Source organism: Netta rufina, assembly GCF_964035555.1.
Source record: "Netta rufina genome assembly, chromosome: 14".
Classification (NCBI taxonomy): Eukaryota; Metazoa; Chordata; class Aves; order Anseriformes; family Anatidae; genus Netta; species Netta rufina.
In genome coordinates, this window is record NC_140137.1 from 12,905,633 (window position 1) to 12,930,782 (window position 25,150).

At 45.0% G+C, this 25,150-nt stretch overlaps 1 protein-coding gene across 4 annotated transcripts in view; it reads right to left on the reverse strand.

Annotated features, from left to right (window-relative positions):
• Positions 1–7,283: 7,283 nt before the first annotated feature.
• CYFIP2 (cytoplasmic FMR1 interacting protein 2) overlaps positions 7,284–25,150 on the reverse strand; it is a gene marked incomplete at both ends in the record, with an annotated part of 43,067 nt that continues 25,200 nt past the window's right edge. For all 4 annotated transcript variants that reach the window (XM_084295110.1, XM_084295109.1, XM_084295111.1 and 1 more), the window contains 8 exons: positions 7,284–7,451; positions 7,986–8,133; positions 8,609–8,847; positions 12,559–12,653; positions 13,175–13,247; positions 16,312–16,442; positions 17,140–17,230; positions 18,762–18,905. In XM_084295110.1, the coding sequence (XP_084151236.1) occupies positions 7,284–7,451; positions 7,986–8,133; positions 8,609–8,847; positions 12,559–12,653; positions 13,175–13,247; positions 16,312–16,442; positions 17,140–17,230; positions 18,762–18,905 (1,089 nt within the window). The remainder of the gene's footprint in view (positions 7,452–7,985; positions 8,134–8,608; positions 8,848–12,558; positions 12,654–13,174; positions 13,248–16,311; positions 16,443–17,139; positions 17,231–18,761; positions 18,906–25,150) is intronic.

The following is a 25,150-nucleotide window of genomic DNA, read 5'->3' on the forward strand; positions in this document are numbered from 1 at the left end:
CCCAAGCCTCTGTGGGTGAGTGTTGTTGATACCTGTACAGAGGAGAGCTCCTCACTATGCACAGAGCTTTAGATGAGTTAGGGAGGCAGCATATTTTTATGGCAGGGCTCTGAGCTTACAATAATCTTTTTGGGAATGGTGCGACCTCATAAATGACTGCAGCACAGCAGAAAGCAAAAGGCACTTGGGGTCACAGCTTTACCTTACTTTGGTAGCCTGGTTTCGTAAGGGAACTGGGCTAATGTGACCACATGTGTGTCTTTGACCCCAAAGGTATTTGATAAGGGGCAAGAGAAGCTTTTCTGAGCTCTGGGGAAGGAGAAGGTGTGACAGCTAAGAGGTCCCAAAAGGAGGGGATGCTACAGCACGGGCTCACGCTATTAGACATCAGGGAAGGAGCGTGTGTAGCTGTCCCCACCGTGGGAGAAGTTTCATTCCATCCTGCAATCAGCCATGGGATGTGTGTCATACCTTCCTCTCTTGAGCAGGGACTGTGGGGGTGTGGTATATAAAATCACTAAGTCAAAGGAGTTGCATTTGATGGATTTAGCAAGGCTCTATATGGCAATATAGGATTTCAAAGCTGGGCAGGATTGGCATGGAATTGCCTGCTACACTTAGTCAAGGGCAAGTTCAGACTGATAGTAATAAAGCTGGGGTGCAACCAGTGCCTCTGTTATTGGTTCACATCCTCATTTTAATGGCAAGGCTGTAATTAAGGGAATTCAGCTCCAAGCTATGACCTCACTGGTTGATACTCGCATCAGATGTTTCCTTAAAAATAAGGCTCAACTCATCAGAAATCAGGGAGTCTTCCATAGTGGCTCATCTCCTAACAATGCAGTTCCTCCAGAAATACTGGTTTCCAGGCTAAAAAAACTTGACTGGAATCCAGGGGATATAGCAAGAGAACTTTGCATGCAAATAATATCTTTAGCAACATCAAAAGGCTTTTCTTTCCCCTGCTCTTCTCTGCTCATCTCTTCTGGCTTGGAAAAAAAAAAAAAAAAAAAAAAAAAAGGAAAAATACTGGGTATCAATTCCCCTGTGTTACATATTATGGTGGAGGTATCCTGCTAACAGGTGATGGAAACTTTTGCCCTTGGATTAGGCTAGGCCAAGTTCCTGTGGAAACTTTCCGAACAGGGCTGCAATATTCTGGCTTTGTATAGTTTGAGGGCCCCAAGGAACAGTTCGCTGCTTCAAAGAGAGGGTAAATCCTTCTCTTTCTGACAGTGACCTGATTGTGTAGGGGCTAAGGGAATTGCCTGGTGTTCAGATGATTGCAGTGCAGCAACATGAAAGGATGCTCAAGGCTTGAAAGACTGGACTTTTGTTGAGCAGACAGCTTTTAATTCAGGTTATCTCAAGGTAACAGTGTCTGCAGCAGGCTGAGGCTGTCATTTCATGCTGCAGGACTTTAAATGACAACGCCAGCTTGGAGAGTTCCCAAACCCGTCCCTCCCACGATGGGTCTGCACCCTTTTTGTGCTGACCCCTTGTGCCAGTGCAAGTACCTGTGGCTCTGTGCTGTACAAAAGCTGAGTGATGTGGGTTCGTAATGCCAGAAAACACAGCCTGCCTCACTTGCAGGGTTATTTTTTATCCACATCAGTTCAGTGATACAGGTCTATGAGGCCCCATACGCTGGCAGAACAGGAGCGGAGGGTTGGTGATGGAGAGGTGGATGTTCTGTGGGCCATGGAGGGATCCCAGCAGTGGGTGCTGTGAGGTGGTGTGGCGTGCAGTCAGCAGATCGTGTGTTTGCAGCCCTCTTACCTGCCAGTTTGTATCAAAACTCTCAATGAAGCAAAACTAGGTGTGAAGGGCACTGCTGGCTTGCAGAAGGGGTTACAGAAAGGGTCATTTTGTTACACTTCTGAAATCGGAAAACAATCATTAATGAACTGTTCTTCTCAATGGCAGAGCACTATTAATTTGAGGACATTTATTTGGGAATGTGAGGAAGAAAAATATGGGCCTGTGTTCTTGATACTGGTCCCCAAGGTTTGTTGTCCAAAATTCAGGCTCTTGCAGCTTGATGCTCAATGCAAGGGGTGCATCTGGCTCCAGGTGAGGCTGTGCAGCCTGTGAGCACTCAGCACCTCTCAGGGCTGGCATTAGCACTGGGGTGCCCATGAGACAGCAGCTATCGAGGTTAAACAAAACAGAAATCTGATGGAAGAAAGAACTTGCCTAGTATCAGAAGCTGTCAGGAAGAACGTCCTGCCCTCCTCTCCGCCGTTTTCCACTGCAGAACAACTTTGAAATTAGTAAACATTGGGCAACTTGCAACCAGCAGGCAAATAATCTCCATGGCAGCGTGTTACACACAGCTTCAGGCACATCGTGTGCCCCTGAAACACATCAGAAAGATCAACAGAGCTGCCTGGTCATGGTGTGACGTTCACTTCCAGTTTTACATGAAGAATCATTGCATTTTCAGTTCTGTTAAGCTAGGAAGCAGTTCCCCTGAGGAAACCTTGGGAAGAAGCTATGAAAGGGAACATCAGTTACAGTGTTTTGCCTGGAGCTGATGGAGCGCAGGCACTCCTGCTGCTACAGAGCCTCATCAGTTGTGTCACCCTGCCTGCTCAACTCTCAAAAGTCTTTTCCCTTCTGTCCCCACTGCTCCTCCTGCACTACAGAACCACTCCTTGGATGCTTCTAATACAATTTGAAGAATGGTTTCAAATGGAAATATGGAGAGAAAAAAAAAAAAAAAGCAAGGATTGCCTCCTGGGATACGAAGTCCCCTGTTGAGATGGTAAGGCTGTGGAAGTGAGAGGAAATGAGCTCCTCAGTTTAGTATTTGACAGGATCTACTCAAAACAAAGCTATTAATTATATACATCCCACCACCAAAAAAAAAGTTTACAAATTAAATTTTGTGGTAGAAGTATGTTTTCCTCCAATCATCAACTTTCTCATAGGCAAACTTGACATCTTTAGCAACAAAATGCTACCATCATCCATCCTAGATTTCTCTTTTTGCCAGATGCAATCAGAGGCTTTCCTTGAATAACTGCATAAATAGCAATGACACCATGAGGTAAAGTTTGCCCATTTCATGAATGAGCCCAATTTTTATTTCTCTTCATCACAAAAGTCATCCCACATTTGTTGTACACACTGTTGGTTGCTGTGTTATGGGACATATCACTATGTACCAGATGCTTTACTCTTGCAGAAGCATTTCTAATGGAGATGGAAGCTCCTGTTAGCTGAATTTTAGAACAACAGCAAAAAATAATACAAAAACAAAATATCATCTTCAGCTGCATAGCAAATATGGATCAAAAATTTAACACTGTATCAGATCACAAGCGTAAATATACCTCACCATAAATAAAACTCATTGTACAAAATAACTCAAGCAGCTTTTCATACAAATATGGTACATTTGACAAGAGCTTTTGAGAATATTTTCCTTTTTTTTACACCTTCAACTCTTTTTTCTTTTATTCTCAAACACACATGAACCTATTGACTGGAGTAATGCTGGAGGAAAAAAAGACTAACATTTTGTTCAATGCTAATAAGTGCTGTCACAGTTTAAAAGGAAAACCACTGAAGTGCTGAGTTTGAACTAGTTTGCTTCCCCTTTCTATTGTATCATTGAAAGTCAAGTGTAACGTCATCCAAGAAAGGCATCTGCACTGCCAATAGTCAGTCACATTTCATAATGGTAAAGCTGGAGGGAATGTTACAATCGAGTCTGACTTCATTCATTACGCAAAACATCCTCGCCCCCCTCTAATTTCTGTATCGAGTCAACAACTTGTCTTTGAAGTAGACGTTCTAACTGGCAGTTGTTAAACCCCAAAGTTTGCAACTATTTCAGAGTAATCAGGAGAATGTAGGTTAACAAAAGTGAGCCCGTAGTCAGTTGACTTAAAATATCCATGGAGGGGTCCACATTTTCCTAGGAAAAAATAAGAGGTCTGCAGATCATGAAAGGCTGCAAACTAGAGGATAAGAGTACATCTGCAAGGAAGACATGCAAACCTGGCAAAAAAAAAAAAAATCAAGTGTGGAGAATATGCCTGATCTTTTGACAATCTGTTATTATTTAGCCCTGCTGTCAGAAATTTGCTCCCTATTTACACCAACAATTATGCTGTTTAAAAAAAAAAAGGGGAAAAATTGCACTTCACTGAGTTTTTTGAAGACCTAAGCCTGAACCTCTCAAATACAATCAAGGAGGATTAGAAAACTGAAACTAAAGACGAGTTGAATCCTTCAGATAACAAAAGGAGGGTAACATTCAGTCTCAGAAATGAAGACTGTAAGATTATCCCTAGCTGATCTCATACTACTTGAACAACAAGGCAAAAACAGCTGCATCCACTCTACAGCCAAAAGTATTTCACATTTTGTTCATGCACTTCGGATGTTTTGCTCAAAACATTTCACCCCTCAGAATCTGAAGGGGTTCCATTCTGCCAGCAAATCCGAATGCAAAAAATAGACCTACCTGTTTATTCATCCACCTGTTTGTTCAAGTACACAACTGTGTTTTGCAGGTTTTCAGAGAATTATCAAGCCAAAGCTACAGCAGAAGAATGTAAAGAGAGATGTTTAGGTAAAAATCTCATGACTCACTCCAAACCTGAACAGATGAAAGCAGACGTTTATATTCAACTTACAGTATCCTATTTTGTCTAGCTATTTGAGACTGGGCAGTGTGGTACAGTTCATCCTTCTGTATTCTTGCTCATGCTGTTTTCTACCAAGCCTCCAACATCTTGTAATATGTCAGACGTAGTAGGACATTCACTTTGTGCTGTGCTCAGAGATGGCTCTGACAGCCAGAGACCTGTGCCACCTTTTCAGCAACACTTTCATACCAAAACAACAAGCATTTGCTATTTAGGTCATGAAAAATACGATCGTGGTTGGATCTGTCTTGCTTGTATCCTGTTCTCCACAAAAAAAAATAAAGTGCTTGATTCTCTTCCTCCTTTAAATATATATATATATTTATATATACATATAGCTGTAGACACACTCCAGTAGTTTCAGCAGTGTAGAAGTGTTGGAACACAATGGAAAACCAGAACTAACATCCTTAGTAGAGAAAGTAAATAGAGAGCAAGAGTCCCAGGTCCTTATTGCTCTTTTGCTGCTCTTCCTTACAAGGTGAGGGAAACAACTCACCTTCTGAGGCTGGGTCCTTCCCCGCCACTTAAAGGTTTCAGCCAGACTTCCTGAGATTTCATTTTACTTACAGCTTACTGTGCCGCACTAGTTCCTCCCAGCAGTTTAAGTGTTTATCTCAACTATTAAAGGAGACTCAAGGTGTGAAAATGTCCAGCACTTTGCATGTATGGGTTATTTGTTGATTAGCAAGGAAATAGGAGAGTGTCTGGGAGAACAAATTCATCTCACACAACAAGGTCTCGTCTTGCTAATAATGCAGTGCTGGCTGTTGTTTCCTAAGACAAAATATTCCATGTGGGACATTTCTACTAATTAATAGTATGTTTCCTCTGAGAGAATACATGCCCAGACTCTGCCTTTTTAACATCTGTAGTAGCATTCAGTTTACATGGCATGATGAGATGCATGAAAAGAATATATTATAACATCTGTATATTGTAACAGCAATTACCTGCTGTGATCTGGTTAAAGCTGAGAAAAAAAATATTGCTAGTGGTGATGCTATCATTATCTTCTCCTGGAGCATGTGGTTTGATCTCTGTTAGCTTCAAGCACAAGGTTTTGTATTGCTTCTGTGGGGGGAGCAGGGAAAAACCATGAGTTCTGAAATTCTTCCTTGAAGTTCCTACTGATTTTTTTTCCCCAACATCTGATAACTCCAGGGCTATTAGACAAGCTGAGTGGGAAAAGGAAACAGACTTCAGTGTTCCCTCAGAATGCTTTTGAGTCTGGAAAATACTGTTTCTGTCATTTTTGAGTGATGGGAAGCTTACTAAGCCTTGCTGATACACACCATTCTCTCAAGAAAGATATTTAATGACTAGGAATTTGTCTAAAACAAGGGGAAATAGGATTCCAGAGCATACACAAATTTCACTTGGGCAGATAATGATAGAACAAGAGGGGACGGTTTTAAACTAAAAGAGGGGAGATTTGGACTAGATGTTAGGAGGAAATTCTTCACTCAGAGGGTGGTGAGGCACCGGAATTGTTGCCCAGATAAGCTGTGGATGCCCCATTCCTGGAGGTGTTCAAGGTCAGGCTGGATGGGGCTTTGAGCAACCTGGTCTGGTGGGAGGTGTCCCTGCCCATGGCAGAGGAGTTGGAATTAGATGATCTTTAAGGTCCCTTCCAACCCAAGCCATTCTGTGATACACATTCTAGCTCTCATCCTCAGCTGAATCAAAGATCACGTATGTTTGAGGTAACTACAGCTGCCTGCTGTCAGAATCAGTGACTGTTTTTACCCAAATTAGCATGGACAAAAGCATATTCATGTGAATGCAATCTTTTCCATGGTCCTTGTTTACTTTATGGAAGATGTGTCTTCAGGGGAGAACCTTTGAATCAAAATAAGTGGATGTCCCATTGCAGTGAAAAAGCCAGGCCGTTTTCAATTTCCTCCAGCTTTCTGAAGTGCCAAGGAGTTATTTGACAGCTACTTCATCACTGTTGTGAATCCTGACTGCCAAAGCTCCCTTTAGCAGATGCTAGACAGGCCAACAACTTAACAGAGAGCACACAGCTAGCTCCAGCCTGAGGCATGCAGCAAACCAAGGCTGGCCAGGCCCAGCCCCTCTGTGCCGTTCCTTGGTCCTCAGGGTGCTTCCACGGGTAAAATCCTGCCTTCATCCCCTCTTTCCCCAAAAGAGCAAGTCAGGGTTTGTCTTCAGACCTTCCTGCCCCATGGCTGGTGGCACACGTCACAGGTGGGGTTGATTTGCCCTATTGCTTCTGTGGTGGGAGCGGGCTCCCAGCACTGCGGAAACACGCAGCTCTTCCGACAGGAGCCCCACCTCTGGGGCTGCAATATGGCTTCAGAGTTTTGTGTTAGACTGGACGAATCACAGGGAAAAACAGACCACTTCATGGAAGAAAAGCACATTTTGCCCGCCCGCTCCCACCCGCCCCCAAGTCTGAAAGCTACAAGTAAAACGGGTCACAGGGATGGTACAGAAGAACATGCACTCAACAGGGCCAGATGGGAAGATGCGTCCTTGTGTCGTAGGCATACCCAGTCTTGCTTTGTTGCCAGGTCGCATGCCGTCAAGTTCATCCTCCCAGTTGTTCTGGGCTCAGTCTCTTCTCCCTTCCCAATGCACACAGGGGTAGTGTCCACACTAGCAGGTGGTGGCCAGTGACTGGTGGATGGGGGGCTGGAAGCAGCGCACGTGCTCCACCGTGGAACTGTCTGTTTCCACCGACTTCATGTACTTGTTCAGGATGGCAAAAATCTCGTTGTTCAGGATCTGATACTTCCTGATCCTGTCGGCCATCTTTTTCAAGGGCTGGAGGGATGGCGAAGGAGAAAAAGTCAGTGAAGAGAATTTCATGTCATCTGACCAGACAGAAGTATTGGTACCTCTGCCCTGCTGCTAAGAAACCTCTGCTAAAGCAAAGCAGCTATAACACGTGTTACAGTTCCACTTAGCACCTCCCAGGGACCGGTGACTCACTTCATTATAGGGTTCGATGACTCAAGAGAGAATTAACAAGGTCAGTGAGTGGTCCTGTGTTAACCGATCTAGAGTTAGGACTCCCAACTGCTTATTGATAAAGCCACTGAGATCAAAGGCTGGTTGCTGGAAATACCAGCTTCTCTGCTCCAGCTTTCCAACCCCAGGAAGAAGGTAAAAGCTTTGGAAGAAAAAAAGATTTGATTATCAAGCCAATTAAAACCTTGGCCTCTCTGCTGAGACTGCAGATGGAAATCTGATATCAAGTGTATCCAGTTTCAATAAGGTTAACACCAGGCAAGGCAGAAAAAAGAGAGAGAGAGGTGTGCTGGTTCAGGTCTTTTGGGACCTTACCCTTCAACTTACCACGTTTTTTATGATTTCATCCTTCCCATCCTGCCTCTGCACCTTCAGCAGGTGGTAGCAGAAGTCAAAGAGGTCAAAGCGCCGTTGTTGTCCAAGGAGAACAATGATCGAGCAACCTGCCCAGTTCAGACCATCTCCAAAGCACTGCCTGGAGGGAGGACAGGATAGAGTTAGGTAAGAGCTGTCCTACCATGATACCAGGAACTTTCCTTGGTGGGGGAAAATCAGATTCAGTCCTATCCCTGGAAAGTGGGTGTACACCTAGAGAGAAACTCAGGGAGACCTGCGGAATTACATCAGGACCAGTGCATGGTGCTTCACCTAGCACGATGGATGAGGACCTTGCCTCTGACTTGGGTTGTACCCATCTACCCATTTTCTTCTCCATGTTACCTTGGACATGTCACTTTGTATTGCTCTTCTTCTCCCCATCTGTTCCGATGGGAAGCTTTTTGGGCATCTCTTTATGTCTATGCACAACAAAGTCCTGTCCTCAGGTCCCCATGTTCTCCCTCTACATCTCTGCTGGCTGAGGCAACTGCTGCAGCTGAGGGCATCCCAGGGGCTGTCTCACCCCGCTACCTCATGAGCGGTGTGCTAAGGGCAGAGCCTTGGACACTCACTCTGCAGTGAACTCATTCGTGCCCACGGGGATGCAGTACACAAACTGCATCGCACTCCAGAGGCGGTGAAACTCCACGCATTCGTCCACATGCATGACCCCGTTCGTCGGGGGGGGTCCGCGCCAGATCGGGTCCTGCAGGTAGCTCCTAATTCGCGTCAGGATCACCTCGAACATGGATAACCCGCAGCACAGCCGCTCCTTTGTCAGCAAGTCACCTTCCCGGGCGATAGCTATTTGCTGAGAAGGAGGCGAACCAAAGAAACAAGTGACAATGTAATACAGATGAACCCTCCTGCTGGACTTAACGATTCCTCATCTCCCTGGCATATCCCATGCAAGATCCACCCTTACCTCTGATGGTTGCTCCTCTGCCACTCCCCATCAGAAGTGGCTCAACTCTCAAAGAGAAGATGACTTACTATTGTGCTCAATTATATTTCAGCAAGCTGAGTATCTTTGGAATAACTATGTATCAGGAAGCAAAAGCTGAAGGCCAAACTCTGATCAGAAATACCGGTCCTTAATTCTGCTAGCATGCTGTTCTGTTACATGAGCACTGCTCGACGTTGCCAGGCTTAATTTCATGATTTTTGCAGATTATGAAAATGAAACAGGAGAGAACACAGACATTTTCCTTCCCAGGGCATTACCATCATCTCTAAAACACAGATAGGCTACAACTTCCTTGAGTTCCTATGCAGTTAGGGTTGAAAAGCTCTGAGGAAGATGAGAAGCCACTGGAACCTTAATACTGGAAAACCTGTGGTTTATAAGAAAGTCAAATAATCATTTTTTTCCAGCTGTGAAGCTTTCCACATGCATAGAATTTCTGCGATGTCTCCACTCAAATTTCCACAAACAAATCTGGAATGGCTCCACTGGATGGAGCGTGGAGTTTGCTGACTGCCCTGATGTCCTCTTTGCTGCCCCACATGCCGTTACTGACTTCTTGCAGTGCAGCCAAAAATACCATGGGAAACAGGACAGCCAAGTGCTGTCAGAGTCGTGCCGGTGGCTGTGGAGGTAGGAGGCTCCAGCTCACCCCGTTGGATGGGTGACAGCCACGGGGCTCTGTCTGTACAGGCAGAGCCTTTTACCTATTTCACCGCTTTGGCGGCAGCATGCAGAGCAAGCGTGACACTTAGCAACCCCCTGCCTATCCTAGAGCACTTCCTGGAGCTTCAGGCAGTTTTTAAGCATTTGCTCCATTTTCAGCAATCCGCCTAATGCCTATAAAAAATCAGTTATCCTGACCAGAATCACAATGGAGGCTCAGAGCCTCTGGTAAAAAGCACAGGCATATGTCCCAGCTAGACATTAAGAACATGAATTTTGCTCAGTTTATGTGGGTATTCTTTCTTCTGCACTAAAAAAAAAATATCTGAATGTGCATATATTATTTTTCCTGACTATTGATTTGTGCTGGTATGAACCTAAAGCATTTTTAGTTTGGTAGCTATTGAAAGTGCTACAATTCCTGCTTTTGCCACAATTCCAAGGACGTTCCGGGAACCTTGGAGCAATTAATATTTAACTACTAGCAAATATCAGGGGAACACTGTATTGCTCTACAGAGGACAGATTGAGTCTGGGATCTCTAGATTTGTTAAACTCAGGAATAATTATCACCTGAGTTTCATGGCACATGTTTTCTTAGCAAGTAAGGATTTATTTCATCCGGTATGTTTTTATAGCTAAAGGCTGTACTTACACTTTCTCTCCTCACCTGCTGCAAACTCTAATAATAGATAAACATTAGTGTCTGCACACAGTAGTCTGTGATGGCAAAATGGGGACACAACAGAAGTAAAGCCAGTTCACATGTAAATTAAATGTAAGCATTACTGTTTGCTAAGGTGCAGTGATAAAACAGGTATTTTTGAAAGAACTAGTCCAATGATCTTAGTAAGCTTTCTTCAGAAATGACAATCTAGGAAAGGATGTATCTAGTTTTCCAAAAAAAAAAGTGATACCACTCACACTTGCAGGCAGAATTTGGTTCTAAAATTCACCTCCCTAAGACCAGTGTTTGACATAGCACTACTCTCATTTGGTAGATATTTAACGTGGAGAAGGCAGCTGGACAGCTATTGGTCTTTTGCCAAATCTGCCTGGGGTTTCACTGACTTCTATGATAAAGAGAGGAAGGGTGATCTGAGGATAAACTGTCAAGGGATGCCACTGTGCTAGCTCAGCTATTCCCTCTGTCTTCAAAAGAGAAAGACTCCCATTACTTCCAATGAAAAAATTAATTGACGAAGCACTTTTGAAAATCCCTTGCCAAATATCTACTCAGCATTAAAAGGGAGATGATTCCTTTAGCTAACCACTGTGACCCCCCTGGTTCTTTATGAATCGCCTATCAAACAGATACTCATGGATTTCCAGTGCAGAATATTTACCACATACTCACTGACAGTTTTCCTGTCGTTGCACAGACTCAGTTATGCCATACCTCTTCTACAGTTTGTTAATTGCAAACTTGCCAGAGCCGTACCCAAAGCTACAAAGACTGCTGGGAAAGATCCCCACTAACTTGCAGCATTTGGCTCAGACCCTTCACAGCAGGTAATTATGTGCAGAGGGAAACCTTTGGCAGCAGCCAACTTCTGCTCAGATTCTGGACAATTGCTCTAAGGCACTTATGCATTCTGCAGGAAAAACCCTGTATGGTCTGTGTCCAAAACTGCATTTCCAGGAGCAAGCTAGAAGCTATGGAGGCACCTACAGAAAGTCATTCTTGTGTTCATTTACGCCTGAGCTCAAAAAGTTCTGGTACTCAACTGTACCCGTGTGGTGAATGTGGGAATGGTTTACGGAAAAACTAATTCTTAGCAGGACATGAAATACCTTTTGTTTTCATCATCATAACTATGGCAAGGATAAGCAACAAGTGGACTCTAATAGCAGAGTTCAATGATGGTTTTGCATGGAAAGAAGGAGAGAGAGAAAGACCAACACAAAGACACAAAAACACAGAGGTGAATTCTTTTTCTCGAGTGTCTCCTTTGAAAGGAAGCCAATGGGGAAGTGAGAGAACTGTCTATAAAGTAAGACAAAGCTCTCAGTTATCCGGCCAGTTTCTTTGTTTCATACGATTTTCAATGAAGCAAAGTTCTAAATATCCTTGATCCATTATAAAAATGAGACAAAATTAGTAACTTTCTGCCTGCCTTCGATCTGTCACCTCATACAGCTGAGCATTTGTTCCATTCCTTCAGCATAAAATTACAGAAAAAGGGTGTTGATTTATTTAACACAATGACTTTTATTCTATTAACTCCACTAACTGGGCAGTGGAATTTTGGCTACTGGTATCAGTGGGACTCAAATCGTGCTCAGTACATTGATCAATCCACTGGGATAATTTCATCAGTACTCAATTTTTGCACAACATAGATTATTTTTTTCAAGCTAAGACCCCACCTCAAGACAACACTTAAATGGAGCTGTAATTTTAAGCATGTGTCGAAGCTCTAAGCACGTGCTAGGAGGGAAACCATTCTCAGATGTATTCCTTGACAGGGATGAGCTTAAAAATATACCACAAGGCAGTCCTAAAATGGGATCCCCAAAAGTGACGGCAATTGATTAAGCCAGGGACAGCCCTGCGATGTTTCCCCATGAACCATCCCAACAATTCTCCGTCTTTTTAAAAACAGAGAGGAAAGAGGGTTTCAAAGCTGTCCATATTCAGAGCTGGCTTCTCACACTCTTGCGTTACAGCTCCCTGCCAGCACTCGAGACCGGAGGCAGCAATGCACCATCTCTGGACCCGCTCACAAATTTCCCTTTGATGTGTCCGCTAGGGCAAGGATTCTGATTTTCTTGTCTGATTGGCATTTTGGAATAAATAAATAAGTAAAGGATCACTTTCCCAGGGCCAAACAGGCCACGTGGGGACTGCTATGAATTTTCAACAGCCATCCCTTTCAATGAAATCCTTACCTGCGGAGTGCCCAGCCTCTCTATTAAGGGAACCAGGTGAAGTGGGGCATACTTGGCTTCGAGACGCTTCATGCGCACCTCCAAGCGTTCTCCTTCTGTCAAGCGAGCAGCAAACAGTGAAATGAGAGGAGGAAGTGGAGACCCGCAATTTCCGCCGAGTTTGCTCAGAGCTGCCCCCCAGCAACCATCCAACGAGACTTTGGATCAATGAGCCAAACCAACAGCAAATGAGGGGACCAGTGATGCAGAGAAGGGCGGGATGTGCGATTGCAGTCTCAGCAGCAGCTTAATCACACATGTCCAAAAGCATGTCCCTGTTACTGATCACTCCTGTTGAGATGGACATTTCATGCTGTCATTCTCCAAAGAGGCTGCAAAATGGCTTTAGAAGTTGAAAGGAACCCCCAAACTGACAAAGGTTTCAGTCTGTAACTAGGCTACAGAAAATGCACTGTTGGCATTTGTTTCCACCTGACTTTTGGCTGTATCCACTATCTAAATAGATATGCTTAGAGGGGGAAGCAGGGCCAGAACTGATCCTTGGCAGAAATGGGAGAGAAAGGGCTCTTGACAGAGACCTTTGAGTCTGTCCACTGCTGCCCTCTGAGCTTCTTACCTTTGATGTAGACCCTGGGCAAAATATTTTGGAAGGGAGCAGCATGCAGCAAATCACAAACTTCTTCCTGGGACTGAGGCAGGAAGAAAGAAAGATACAGTAAGTTAAAAAAACACCTATAGGGGGTGATTGTATGGCTCAGGGGTCTGGGCAACAATTCAACAACCCAATCACATCTACAGCGCCTAGTCAAATCCAACCCAGCTCACTAATAAATCCAATAGTTTGAATCTAAATAAACTAAAACTGGAAGAAACAGCTCTCAGATTAAGCTAGGAACTTTTTATAACTCAATTTACCTTATGCCTATGCAAGGCCAGAGCCTCGTTTTGTTTTCTGGTCCACTTACTAATACTGCAAGTAAGGGGGGATAAAGGCCATAGAGATCTGTTTTATCTTACCCCTTGTTGTAACTGTTGTTTTTACTGAGTATGCCCAGGTAGGAATTACCCTTTGGCTTAGTTATTCTAGGATGTGTACATGTAAAATACACTGATGCATGGCTCCATTGTAAATAGGTATGTGATATATTGGCTGAAATTGTTTGTTTGTTTGTTTGTATGGTGTTCACAGCCAGTGCTATCCAACCAAAATCCCAGTGGTACAGGCCCTGGGGAGAATAGTACGGAAGTCCAGAGAGCAATAACATCATGAGATGCCACCTGAGAGGATGCATGCCAATGCACTAGAGAAAAAATAATCCCAAACATAGATGCACAAGGAGGAGAAACCTGGAAGTAGGAAGGTGGAGACTGAGGAGCGATGGCTGACAATACATCATATACGAGTCTGCAATGGGAAACAGCAGCAAGGAAAACCAAAGCTGTTCGACACAGAGGCATTGCGTCACGACACGGCATTAGTTTGCTCCTGTGAAACTCTAGTTCTAGGACATGCTTTCAGTTCTGAGCTTACCATAGAGATTTAGACACACTCGAGAGGAGGTCATGACAGAGCAGCAAAGATTTTCAGGGCCAGATGGAATGACTCAGCTGGGTCTGCTTGGGATGCGCGGGTGGGTACCCCATCTTCCAGCCCAGAGGGAGGGGACAGAGTGGCATGGAGCTGCAGGAGGCTGTACTGGCGTCATGGATGCTGGCATGGGAGCGTGTTTGTGCGAGTGCAGTCTGTGACAGTGCTGGAGGGAGAGGAACAGCACGGGGGCCCTCCTTGGGCATAGAGGTGTTGGTACTACCAGAGCCTGCGTATCGCCTTTGTTATTCTGTTTGCAAAGCGCTCTTCCTCCCTAGATGAATGTTCTTTCACTGCTCTTTCCCTCTGATAAAGAGAGTAGTTTCTGGTTTTGCAGCCTGCGTTCACCTAATATCTGTCCTAAAATTAGTCATGGGAGATTTTCTCCCCAAGGCCCATTACCTGAGAGTAAGAATTCCTCTTAGAAATTTAGTCCTAAGCAACACCTCATCCCTCAAATTTAAACAGTAAAAAGGGTACAGAACAGAGCAGACTGCTAATCTTCCCTAGAGCAGTCTCTGCCAGCAAATACCACCAGCCTTAGATTAGGCTGACAGCTATGAAGATAACTGCACCGTAAAAGCAATTGTGCCTCCGGCACAGGGGCTCCATTAGAGGAAAGATCTCGTTGCACAGTGGCTCCAAGCATCTGACAACCCTCCAGCAAGCAAGAACCAGTGCCTGCTGTATGCAAAACTGCTTTATATTCTGAATCAATTTCTGTGTGGAAAAAACGAGGATCAGAGAGGCCGAGGACTTTGCTGGCATAGAAGGTGGGCAGATGTGGAATTTGATGGGCAGCCTTCCCAAAAGGACCCCCAAATTCTCACTGTGTCCCTTATTTTATGCTATCCTAAAATGCCATTATATTGCCAACGTACAGCTCCTGGAACTGGCAAAAACAGGAGGAATGTTTTTGCAGTCAAATGAAACATTGCTAGAAGAAACCATCACATGTCCCTTAAATATCAATTTGGAAGATGGGACATAAAAGGCAAATGTAGTACATCTAGCATAAAATTCAACACAGAACAGCCAAGAGCAATGACAAAGCCACAAAAGGAATAGAAACTGCCAGGATACTGTTGGCAACTCTGGTCATTCAATTAAATAAAGCCAAGCTGCTAGGTGATATCTCTCTCTCTGGTTTTCTTAACCTTACACAACTGCTGCTTTCTGAATGTGTGTGATGCACCGTGTTAGCAACTAGAAGGCTCTATAGCTGGGCTTAAAATGCGAGGGCAAGGGCAGACATATCCTTTTTGAGGATATGCAGAGATTCTCAGTTTTCCTGGTATTCTATGGTTGAATAAACTTGGAATCTTTGAACTTTCTTCTGGTTTCACTCTAAACGGAAATGTATGGCTTTGCTTGGAAATCCCATTTTGCGCTAGAGAACTCTTTCTAAAAAGAATCCCTAAGACCTGATAAAACTCTGTTAATACCATTCTGACATATGCATGATAATGTAAACCTGTTCAACACTCCTCAGTTGGCTCTGACATGCATTCAGCCACAGCCTTTATCCCACACCAGCTCAATCAAGTCAGAAAGGAGCTAAGAGGCTGAGAGTCTTTTGCAGGTGTAAGACACTTGGGCAAGGGGAAATATCAGGTTATCACTCTAGCTAAGTTTTGGTGAAGATAAAGTGATAGGAAATATCACAGGATCATCCACTCTGAGATTTCCTTCCTGTTGGATTGTTTTATCCTTAACATCATTAGGACCAATCAGTTTTTCCTTTGCACTGGCACCCCAAAAAAGCAAAGGGCTCAAATCTACTCCTCACTGTATGAGTATGTATATATATGTATACATATATATAATATATAAATATATATAGTAACAATCCCTGCCCCAAGGAGCTTACAATCTAGAAATAAGCCCCAGTTGTTTTTATTTCTCAGAAGGACAAACATGGGGTAGCTTTGGGTCCAAGAATTAAATCTAGATCTTCCAGTATTCAGATTCTCCTTGAGCAATCCCAGATGTCAGTGACACAGCACCAATGCAAATCATCCCCATGGATCCCAGTAACACAGCCCTAGAGAGACCCTGGGCACACAAAAAGCTGGTAATTTTCCCAAACTCTTCTGTTAGAGAACCAATACGCTTGAGCTGGCAAATTCAAGTACAGTCTGTTGGTGCAGGGGGTTTTGCCTTACCAAAGCCTGCTCAATAAGGAGGCAGAAGAGAATGGCATTGCCCACTTCTCTGAGGCTCTGGAACACATCAGTCTTCAGCTCTGCGTACTCAATGATGTCCTTCAGCTGGTGGTGGAAAAACTCCAGGATGCCTTAAAAGACAAGGAAGGACAGTCAGAAAAGTGAGAGCCAAAGCTGCCTCCAGTGACTTGGATTAAAGGACAGTCAGTGCCCGGTGTGTCCTACATCATGAACTGCAAGCCGTGACTGCTAAACGGATAGACAGATCAGTGCTGGGGAGAGCTAGCATGCAGGGTCTCATCCTGCTTTCACTAACCCTTGGGAAATAAGGAGTAATTCATATGAAGGCCGTGCATTTCCTAATCAGAGGAAAAAAGAGATTCCAGGCTGTAATGGCTGTCCTTGTGCTGGTTCATGTATAACAGAGTTCCCCATCCAGATCAACTGCAGACTGCAGCCATGCTGCAAAAAAATCTTCACAGCAACTAAGCAGAGCTTTTGAAAAAAATAAATAAAAGTGACCCCACAGTAACAAAAGCTTTCAAAAAAGTCCTGAAAACAAAAGTTAAACTACCAGCAGATGTTCCCTTATGAATCACCTGTGTGTTGAAGAGAAATTTCTAACAGGAAATTTCCTGGAAAAGTTTTCCATATGTGTTCCAGTGTCAACAGCAAACCAGCTGGAGGTTTGTCCCAGGGAGCCTGGGCTGGAAGCTGCACCCAGGTGCCAATCCTTGTTTAATTACTGGTTGGTGCCTGAGTTAATGCTGCACAAACACGTGGGCGAGCTCTTGCTCAAAGCATTATGCATCTCTCTGTAGCACCCACCTGGAGAGCCGTATTCGTGTCTTGGCAAGCGGCAAATCTTGGGCATTACTTCTATCAGAGTCTTCACGTACTGCAGGATGGTGCCTTGCAGCTGTCAGAGACAAAGGGAGGTTAAACTCTAAGGATGGCTTCTTCTGGCATGGGTTTTAGAGGACAGCTTGTGGCTAGGGCCATGTCTGACAACAAACGGTGAAACTGGAGTCGAAGAAGAGCTTGCTTTGTTTGGATTTCACCCAGACAGAAAATCCAGCCCAAGTGCACGGAGATTCTACCGCTTCCTCCCAAAGAATAAATCATGGTTGCCTGGATTTTGAACTTCAAAATACAGCTTGCTGTGTTTGCGTTGTTTGCAGCTGAAATCCAAACAAGGCTCAGTCTTGGATCCAGCTGGGCTTATGCTCCTAACCCACAGAACATTTGACCAGAGCTGCCAGAGGAGTAATTCCACAGCACAGGAAACGCTCTTTCCACCTGATGAATGATCACTAGATACTGAGAGTTTAAATAAATAAATAAATTACATGCACGTAGAGCAAGTTTCTGCGGATTGGATGTTTTGAACTAACACGGACAAGAGCGAAATATATTTCTTAGTTAGAAAAGCTTGCTGTCATTTGGAATTATATACCTGCATCCTGTAGACACATTATATGGGATTATGCGCTAAACACAATTTAGCCAAATGCAAGATCTCTGTCTTGGCACAGAATGCTGTCTGATCTCGCACACCAGCTACAGCATTTTCAACTAAGTGACACAAATTACATCGTCAATAGCTACAGTACTTTACCGTAGAGAAACTGGATATATGCTTGAGATTTTCAGTCCTATATTGCTTTGCTAGACACATTCAGAATGACATTATTGCAGCCAAAACAGAATTTAAATATTTATAATGAGTTAAAGGCTTCTCTCCAGTAAAGCAGGTTTTTTGGTAGAAAAGCGTGACCTGAAAAATTGTACATTTTTGCATACTCCCTCCTGCCTTGTTAGTGCTCTGTATTGCTAGCACCCTTAGGGAGCATTTCCCTGTGGATATTACATCTCTCTTCCGAGGGAACTACAAAGCAGATGGAGCTACTGGCCACCTGAGTGTCTGATGGAAATGGCCATATGGCTTGAATTCATAAGAACTTACCTACAGCAGGAATTTTCTTAAAGCCTTTTTCATCAGTTTTGCGTCCTGCTCTCTACCTCCCCAGGGGTATCAAAAAGCAGTGAGACAGAGGCTTTTGTGCCACTGCTGAGCACCAGCATGTGTCTTGGAGGTCTCCCAGGCTGCAGCACAAGTGGTGCTGAGGGGCAGTGGGGATGAGCACCGCATCCCCTTGATTACCTCTTGGTGGCTTTTAGCAGAGCAAAATGCACGCACCAGTACCCCCAGATCTGGGTCAGCACTTCAAGACAGTGGGAAGACTCCACCATCCCATGGGAATCAGGGGGATGCCTTTGCAGCAGTGGAATCACACCCTTAATGTGAGTGTCACTGTGTAGATAAAGGTGCACAGAAGTGCCCAGATTTGAACACCCTGGACCAGGGCCCAAAGCCCAGGCTGACTGCCCAACCTGACCCCCTCAAGGCATCGGGGTTTCTCCATCGTCAGGGTTAAGGTCACAATTACCAGGCTCTTGACGATCTTCAACAGCTCCTCCATGACCACCGCGATCCCTTGATATCCAAGGAGCCTGCAGATCGTCTTGAAATGAGGCGGCCCCACGAAATTGCGGTAGGAGCTGTAGATGTGACTGTAGGCAATGTTGAGAGGCTGAGAAGTTAGAAGCACAATGACAGTTAGACAGTATTTACAGGACCTGTAAGTAATTCTCTTATCTTAGTATTAGGCTCCAACACTTGAAATAATTTTTAAGAAAAGCAGGAGAAATAAAAATCCCTGTAAGAAATTTATCGTAAGACTTCTTGCGGCACGAAGAGATTGCTTTTCTTTCCGTGCAGTCAAATATATTTGAGTCTGAACAAATTGTCACATCACAAGGTTTATTATCGTGCTGTGTAACCAACACCGCTTTCATTTCCCAGGTAATTTGCTCTCCCATATATTCCCAGTCAAAGATTTCAGTTCACTGGCCTTTTGTTTCTTCAAACTCAAATTCTTCTGTGCTAAAATTGAAAGCATTATACACAGATAACAAGACAGATTTTTTTGCCTTCCTATTGGCACTTGCTTCAGATAACAAATACTAAGAAAAGTAGGAATTCCAGCATCTGAACCTAAGAGCAGTGGGAAGAGACACAGAAATGATCCTTTCCACACCCTGTGAACCCTACATGTACTTAAGACATCCACGCATGACTGAGAAAAAGGGGAAGAATCTGGCTTTTATCTAGGGAACACCCTTGGCGCTCTGGCCCCCAGAAAATTTTTAGCAGCAGAAAACAGGAGGTGATTTCCAGGAGTGTAATTTGTCAGTACCATGTTAGAATGATAGCAGCAGGGAATTACTGCAATTTTTGGTCATTAGAACATTTTTTGGATCCATTTGGTGTAAGGAAAGGAGAAGTGGGAATTAATTCACTTGTGTGATCAGAAAGAAAAAAAAAAAGAAAATGAGTTTTAGCTGAGGCACTGCATGCTCAGCTCGGGCTCTGCAAGAGAAGTGCTGGCACCGTGACTCAGCCCTAGCAGGGAAGGGCTGCAGCCTCCCCCACGCGATCTGGAACAACCACGGCTTCAGTAAACAGCACCAAGCATGAGCTTGAGGAGCCTCAGGCGTGCAGTGCCCCTTCCAGCAAAATACGGATACCCCCGGCTCATGTATTCTGGAACTAAATTGTATCCCAAGTATGCCGTGCACGGCTGGTTGTGCTTCTGACATGAGCACGGCGTGCCAAAGGGGTGCAGCATCCTCACGCAGCAGGGAGCTGGCATCCCACAGCTGTCGTACACCCAGCTCGTCCTCCACTTCTTGCTCACTTCCTTGAGACTTACACAAAACGCCTAACGAGTTACAAAGAGGAGTCATTTGCTAAGCACTAGGAAAGTGTTTTCTTTTGCTTGCAGTTACAGAATTTCTGCTGACTGATGCACTGATGTCACTTTCATAGACTTGGCAGTTGCTTTAATCAATTAATTAATTGTTCCTCATTTTGTTACAGCCCTGTTGCTTTGTTCCAGGGATGTATCACCTACTATGATTCACAGGCACTCTCTGAAATAGCTAGCAGAAAGAAGACAAAGTTAGAGAGTCCCCTACATTCTGTGAAACAGAACTTCACCTCCCGGCCCTGGTAGATAAAAAAAAAAACACCCTTCAACGCTATCCTGTGCATCAATACTTTTAGGTATAGAAAGGCAACCTTGTAGGTTCTGCTTTGCATTCATTCACAACGTGCATAAACTTTCTCTCCCATCTCATGAATAACTAAGGGCCAGAGTTTAAAATAGATTTAGGCAGACAGAAGCCGACTTTCAGAGCTCCTTCAATGCCAACTCCTGTTAGGAGAGCTGCTTTTGAATATCCTGCTTAGGCTGCTACCTGCATCCATAGATATCCAAGGCTGTAAAAATCTGTCTGTTAAGGCGTGATCCAAAGCCACAAGATACACACACTGATACGAGTAGAAAACAGCAATAGCTTCTGTTTTGAGAAGCATGCTTGTTTAACCACCAGGTGACGCCCAGCCTGCAACAAGTGCCCAAGGGCTGGCACCCCCATGCAGAGTCACAGCCATAGCCCCAGCACAGCCCCTGCAGATAACAGAGACCGGGGGGGATAAATATCCCCATTTCAGTAGGCTCATGAATCAGTACTCACTTCTAGAAGCCCCTTTTCTGCTCCACAGCTAGGAGACAGTGCTCTGCACGTGCAATGGTCCCTGAGCTGGGACGTGACCAGTACCCGGTCATGGAGGAACTGGTCACATTTTCCCTGTAATGGGGCTGACATTTTGCTGCACGGGCAGCGAGCACTTGGTGCTGCCGTGCAGCCTCCTGCCTAGCAGCGGGATAATGGGGCTGGAGAGCAGCTTTGAAGCTGACTTTTCCTTCAAGTGGGGGTCCCAGCAATAAGCTTGATGAGGAGAGGATCGTTTTGGGATGTGCACTGGCTGCAGACGAGCAGGATGATTCATCCCCGCCTGTCTGTGAGATGAGGTAGGTTTGTTGAGCTCTCCGCAGAGCCACACAGTGCATCAGCAGCAGGCTTGCATCTAATAATAATACCTTGTGAACAATTAAAATATAACTCCATTTAAGGGTGAGATACACAGCTTGGGTAAAAGACTGTAGGATGTAAAAAATGACACCAGGGTGTATTTTAAGAGAAACCAGCTGAACATACAAGGTGGTTGTGCAGCACGGCTCACTCCCCCGTGCTGGGTGGCTGCTGCCACCCCCTCAGAGAGCAGGAGCAAAGCCCCAGTCTCACAGACTGTTGGTAGGTTTTGCTGTTCACAGGAACAACAGCCACTGAGGACACTGAAGAGGTTTGCCCCAGCTTTAGTTTGGGGCCAAACAGGCAGGTTTGGGAGCCGGGAGGCTGGGTGTGCAGGCAGGTTGGGATTTGCAGCAGTGGGCAGAGCTCCCAGTGTCCCAGATCTCTTGGGACATGAGAGGAAAGTATGGGAGCATGTAGGAAAGGTCCCACATTGCTTTGGGAGCTAGTGAGGTTATTAGGAATGCCCCGGAGCACTGAACACCAGAGCGGCAAATGAAGGGAAACAAGAACTCAGTGTCATTTCCACATCTTCAAGCTCATTGTTGGCTATCAACCAGACCTGTCTGAGCTCACCTGAAGGAAGGCAGGGAGAATTTTATCTGATAAAATAGATCGGAAAAAGAGACAATAGACCATACTGCTTGTGCCAGAAGTCCCTTGGAAAAAAATAAAGAACTAGCAAAAGAGAAGTAGATTTAGAGACAAAAAAAAAGGACTATGAACTGCGTGTGTATTCTGTGCCTCAGTATAATGCCTTGCTGTACTGGCTGCCGATTGCTACTCACACATGCACACAGAGCTATTACTTACAATGAGCTGCTGGCCATGGCAGGACAGGCAGCACAACATGTGCAGTCTGTTGGAGGGGCTCAGCAGCCCCCGCTGCCAACACCACCTGCAGCAAGCACAGCCCCGTAACGCCTTTGTGCCACTGGTGCAGCTCTGGCAGCAGAAAATAGAGCCACTCCATCCCACTCGCACGCCGTGACTATTTATACAAGTGCCAGCAGCATGCACTGCCCTGCAGGTTACGTCTGCCTGCATGTTCCTAAAAACTCATGGGCAAATTCAGCCCCCAGGGGAAGCAGTGATCTTCAGTGATTCTGGTGCAACCCTGGACCCAGCAGTGCCAAAACAGAAGCATTCATGAAAATACATCAATTAAGCTCCATCTAGAGCATTGTCAGAGCTAAGAAGTGGTTAATGAGCAGTGAGAAGTGGGTTGCTGGTGATTTTACAGCTTCTTTGTAGGAGACGTGAACACCTGCTGCATTTTCTAAGTGGTTGAATGGCAGAGGATGGCTCACTTTCTGCCGGTCACTTGAGCACACCCGTGGATTGCCTGCTGCAGGTAGTGATGGCAGGCAGGGACAGGTGGGGACACCAGCAGGTGTTATTTGGGTAGTAGGGAACACCAGTGCTAAAGCACTGGCACGGTTTTGGTGGGTTTTTGTCCTAGGAAATGCGAATTTCAAGTTCATCCCCCAGGTAAACTGGTGCCAGCTTGACTTCGGGAGCAGGCAGTGCCAAAACCACTGAAAGCTTTGGTGTGGTTCCCTTCGGGCTAGCAGTGAATCGCTGACTGGAGAAAGCTTAGCAGGACCCTTTGCTGACCTAATTAAGTATTCCTGTTTTCCTTGGTTTCTTTCGTTCCTGTTAACATGTTATTTGTGAACAACTGAAATTTAATTTTGAAGCAACTGTGAACATCAGTAAACTCAACAGCCCAGCTGCAGTAGGGAAGCACTTCTCCCATGAAAATACTATCACGTGGTGTATACCACCTTTCCAAGCAAGGGTTTGTATCCTCAGCTCTCTCCCTCCAGGCAAGGATGTACTTTACTCACAGCACGGGAGCAGCTAAGAAGTCTCCCCCTGCTTCTGCAAGAAGGACCAAGTGATATAAAAGGCAGGAAGCCACCTGGGAGCACTTCCATTTCCATTCCTACCCATAATTATTTTCATCCTTAATCCCAGTTTTCAGCTCTCTGGCAGCTGCAGCTCACTCAGAAACAGAAGAAAATACAGCAGGACCTGTAAGATAAAACACCCAGAACTGCAAAGCATCAATCAAAAGCAAGGGTGACATGTACAGCCCAGGCTTCTAACAGCCTCTCCTGATCCAGTCTGCATCATTTCCTCATTAATACATTCTGGAAGATCTTTGAAACACTGCAAACACCTTTCTAGTAAGGATGCGGAACTAATAACTCCAGACCCAGAATCAACATTTCTTTCGGAAAAGTTTCCCTCTTGAATACATTTTGGCTTCAGAGAGCAGTGCATCACTTCTTGAGAGCCTCTCTTTACTAGCTCTGCTGCCACATCTGTCCCCTCCTGGCCACAGGCTCGGGCTGCTCCCCCAAACCCTGCTGCTGCCGACTCTGTCTCTCCCTCCTGTCCTCTCACCTCGCTGATGGGACATCCCCAAGTCTCCTGTAAGGCAGGGGCATTCAAAGAGCCTGTCTTAATCCCACAGGAGTTTAGCAAGGATCAAGGTCTTTGAAAATCCAGTTCCTGCTCCTACTACATAGCTTGGAGAACAATTAAGAAGTGAATGTGTACTGCTGTAGCAGCAGGGTTGAAAACCTACTGCTCAACTAGCTTTGATTTAAAACAGCAGTTTAAATATGCAAGAAAAAGCATTAAAGACAAAGCCCTTCAGTGACAAACTATCAGTAGGTAATAATAATCCATCAAAAGGGCAGGAGCCGGATGTCATGCCCCGTGCCAGTGTGGTTCTGACCCCAGACCCTGCTGGGGGGCAGTGGCTCTGGAGCAGGGTTGCAGCATTCTCACTGCGGGGCTGCAGGTGGGGAGGAAAGAAAAACAAAACCAAACAGAAAACAAAACTGCCTGTCTTGTTTTTCTGCCTCAGAGACCCACTTTTCTCAGGCAAAAGCTTTTAGGGATAACGTTCCCAAATCATTGGAAGACGCCTGCCCATCCTTTCCTATTGGTTGCTATGGTGAGAGATGACGGAGCCCGAGATGGGTATAACATGAGGCAGTGCGCGGGGAAGGGATTTAGAGGCAGGAGGGACCTGGCGGTGGGAAGAGGGGAAGAAAGGAAGGTGCCACACTGCTCACCAGCACCGAGGGGCTGCTGCGGACCCGCAGGGGAGGTAAGCTGCTGCCTGCGGCACCGGGAGTGCCTAGGGACGGGTGCTGTGCTTTCCTGCTCTGCTCCTAAGAATGCTTAAAACAGTCGTTAAGATGAATCTGCTTCTAGAGTGAATTAAGAGAAAGTTAGTTTTATTAAGGGGAGGAGGAAAAAAAGAAAGAAAAAAGAAATCAACTCTACTGCATGCAGCTCCTGCCTGGGGTGCTCGGCTGGTTGAGAGAGAGAGCCCTGTGACAAGGCTCAGAGGGCACTTTGGTGACCTGAAGGAGCAATGTACCAGTCTGTGGCTGCTGTTAAACAGCAATTTGTTAGTGGTTGAAGTCTTTTATCCAGGGGAGAGCTATTTAATTGTTATTTGTACATTTGGGCTTCCTTGAAGACACTGATATTACATTTCATCAGACTTCAGATCTCACACTTCAGATCCTGATATTACACAGTGTGAGATGCTGTAGGAACAGAAAGACTTTATTAAGCAACAAGTTAGGTATGCAAAGTGCAGCAACAGCTTAAAACAGTTATTTAATCATTATGCAGCTTTTCCATGTGACATTTAGGTGTAAAATCAAGATTTCTATTGGAAAGAGAAATTTCTATTGGAAAGAGAAATTTGCCTTGCTCCACAAGGCAAACTGGAGCTAGCCTAGTAATCCGTTTATGTTAATCACACTTGCAGTATCCTTTCTATTCCATGGGAATGGAAGCAAAAAAG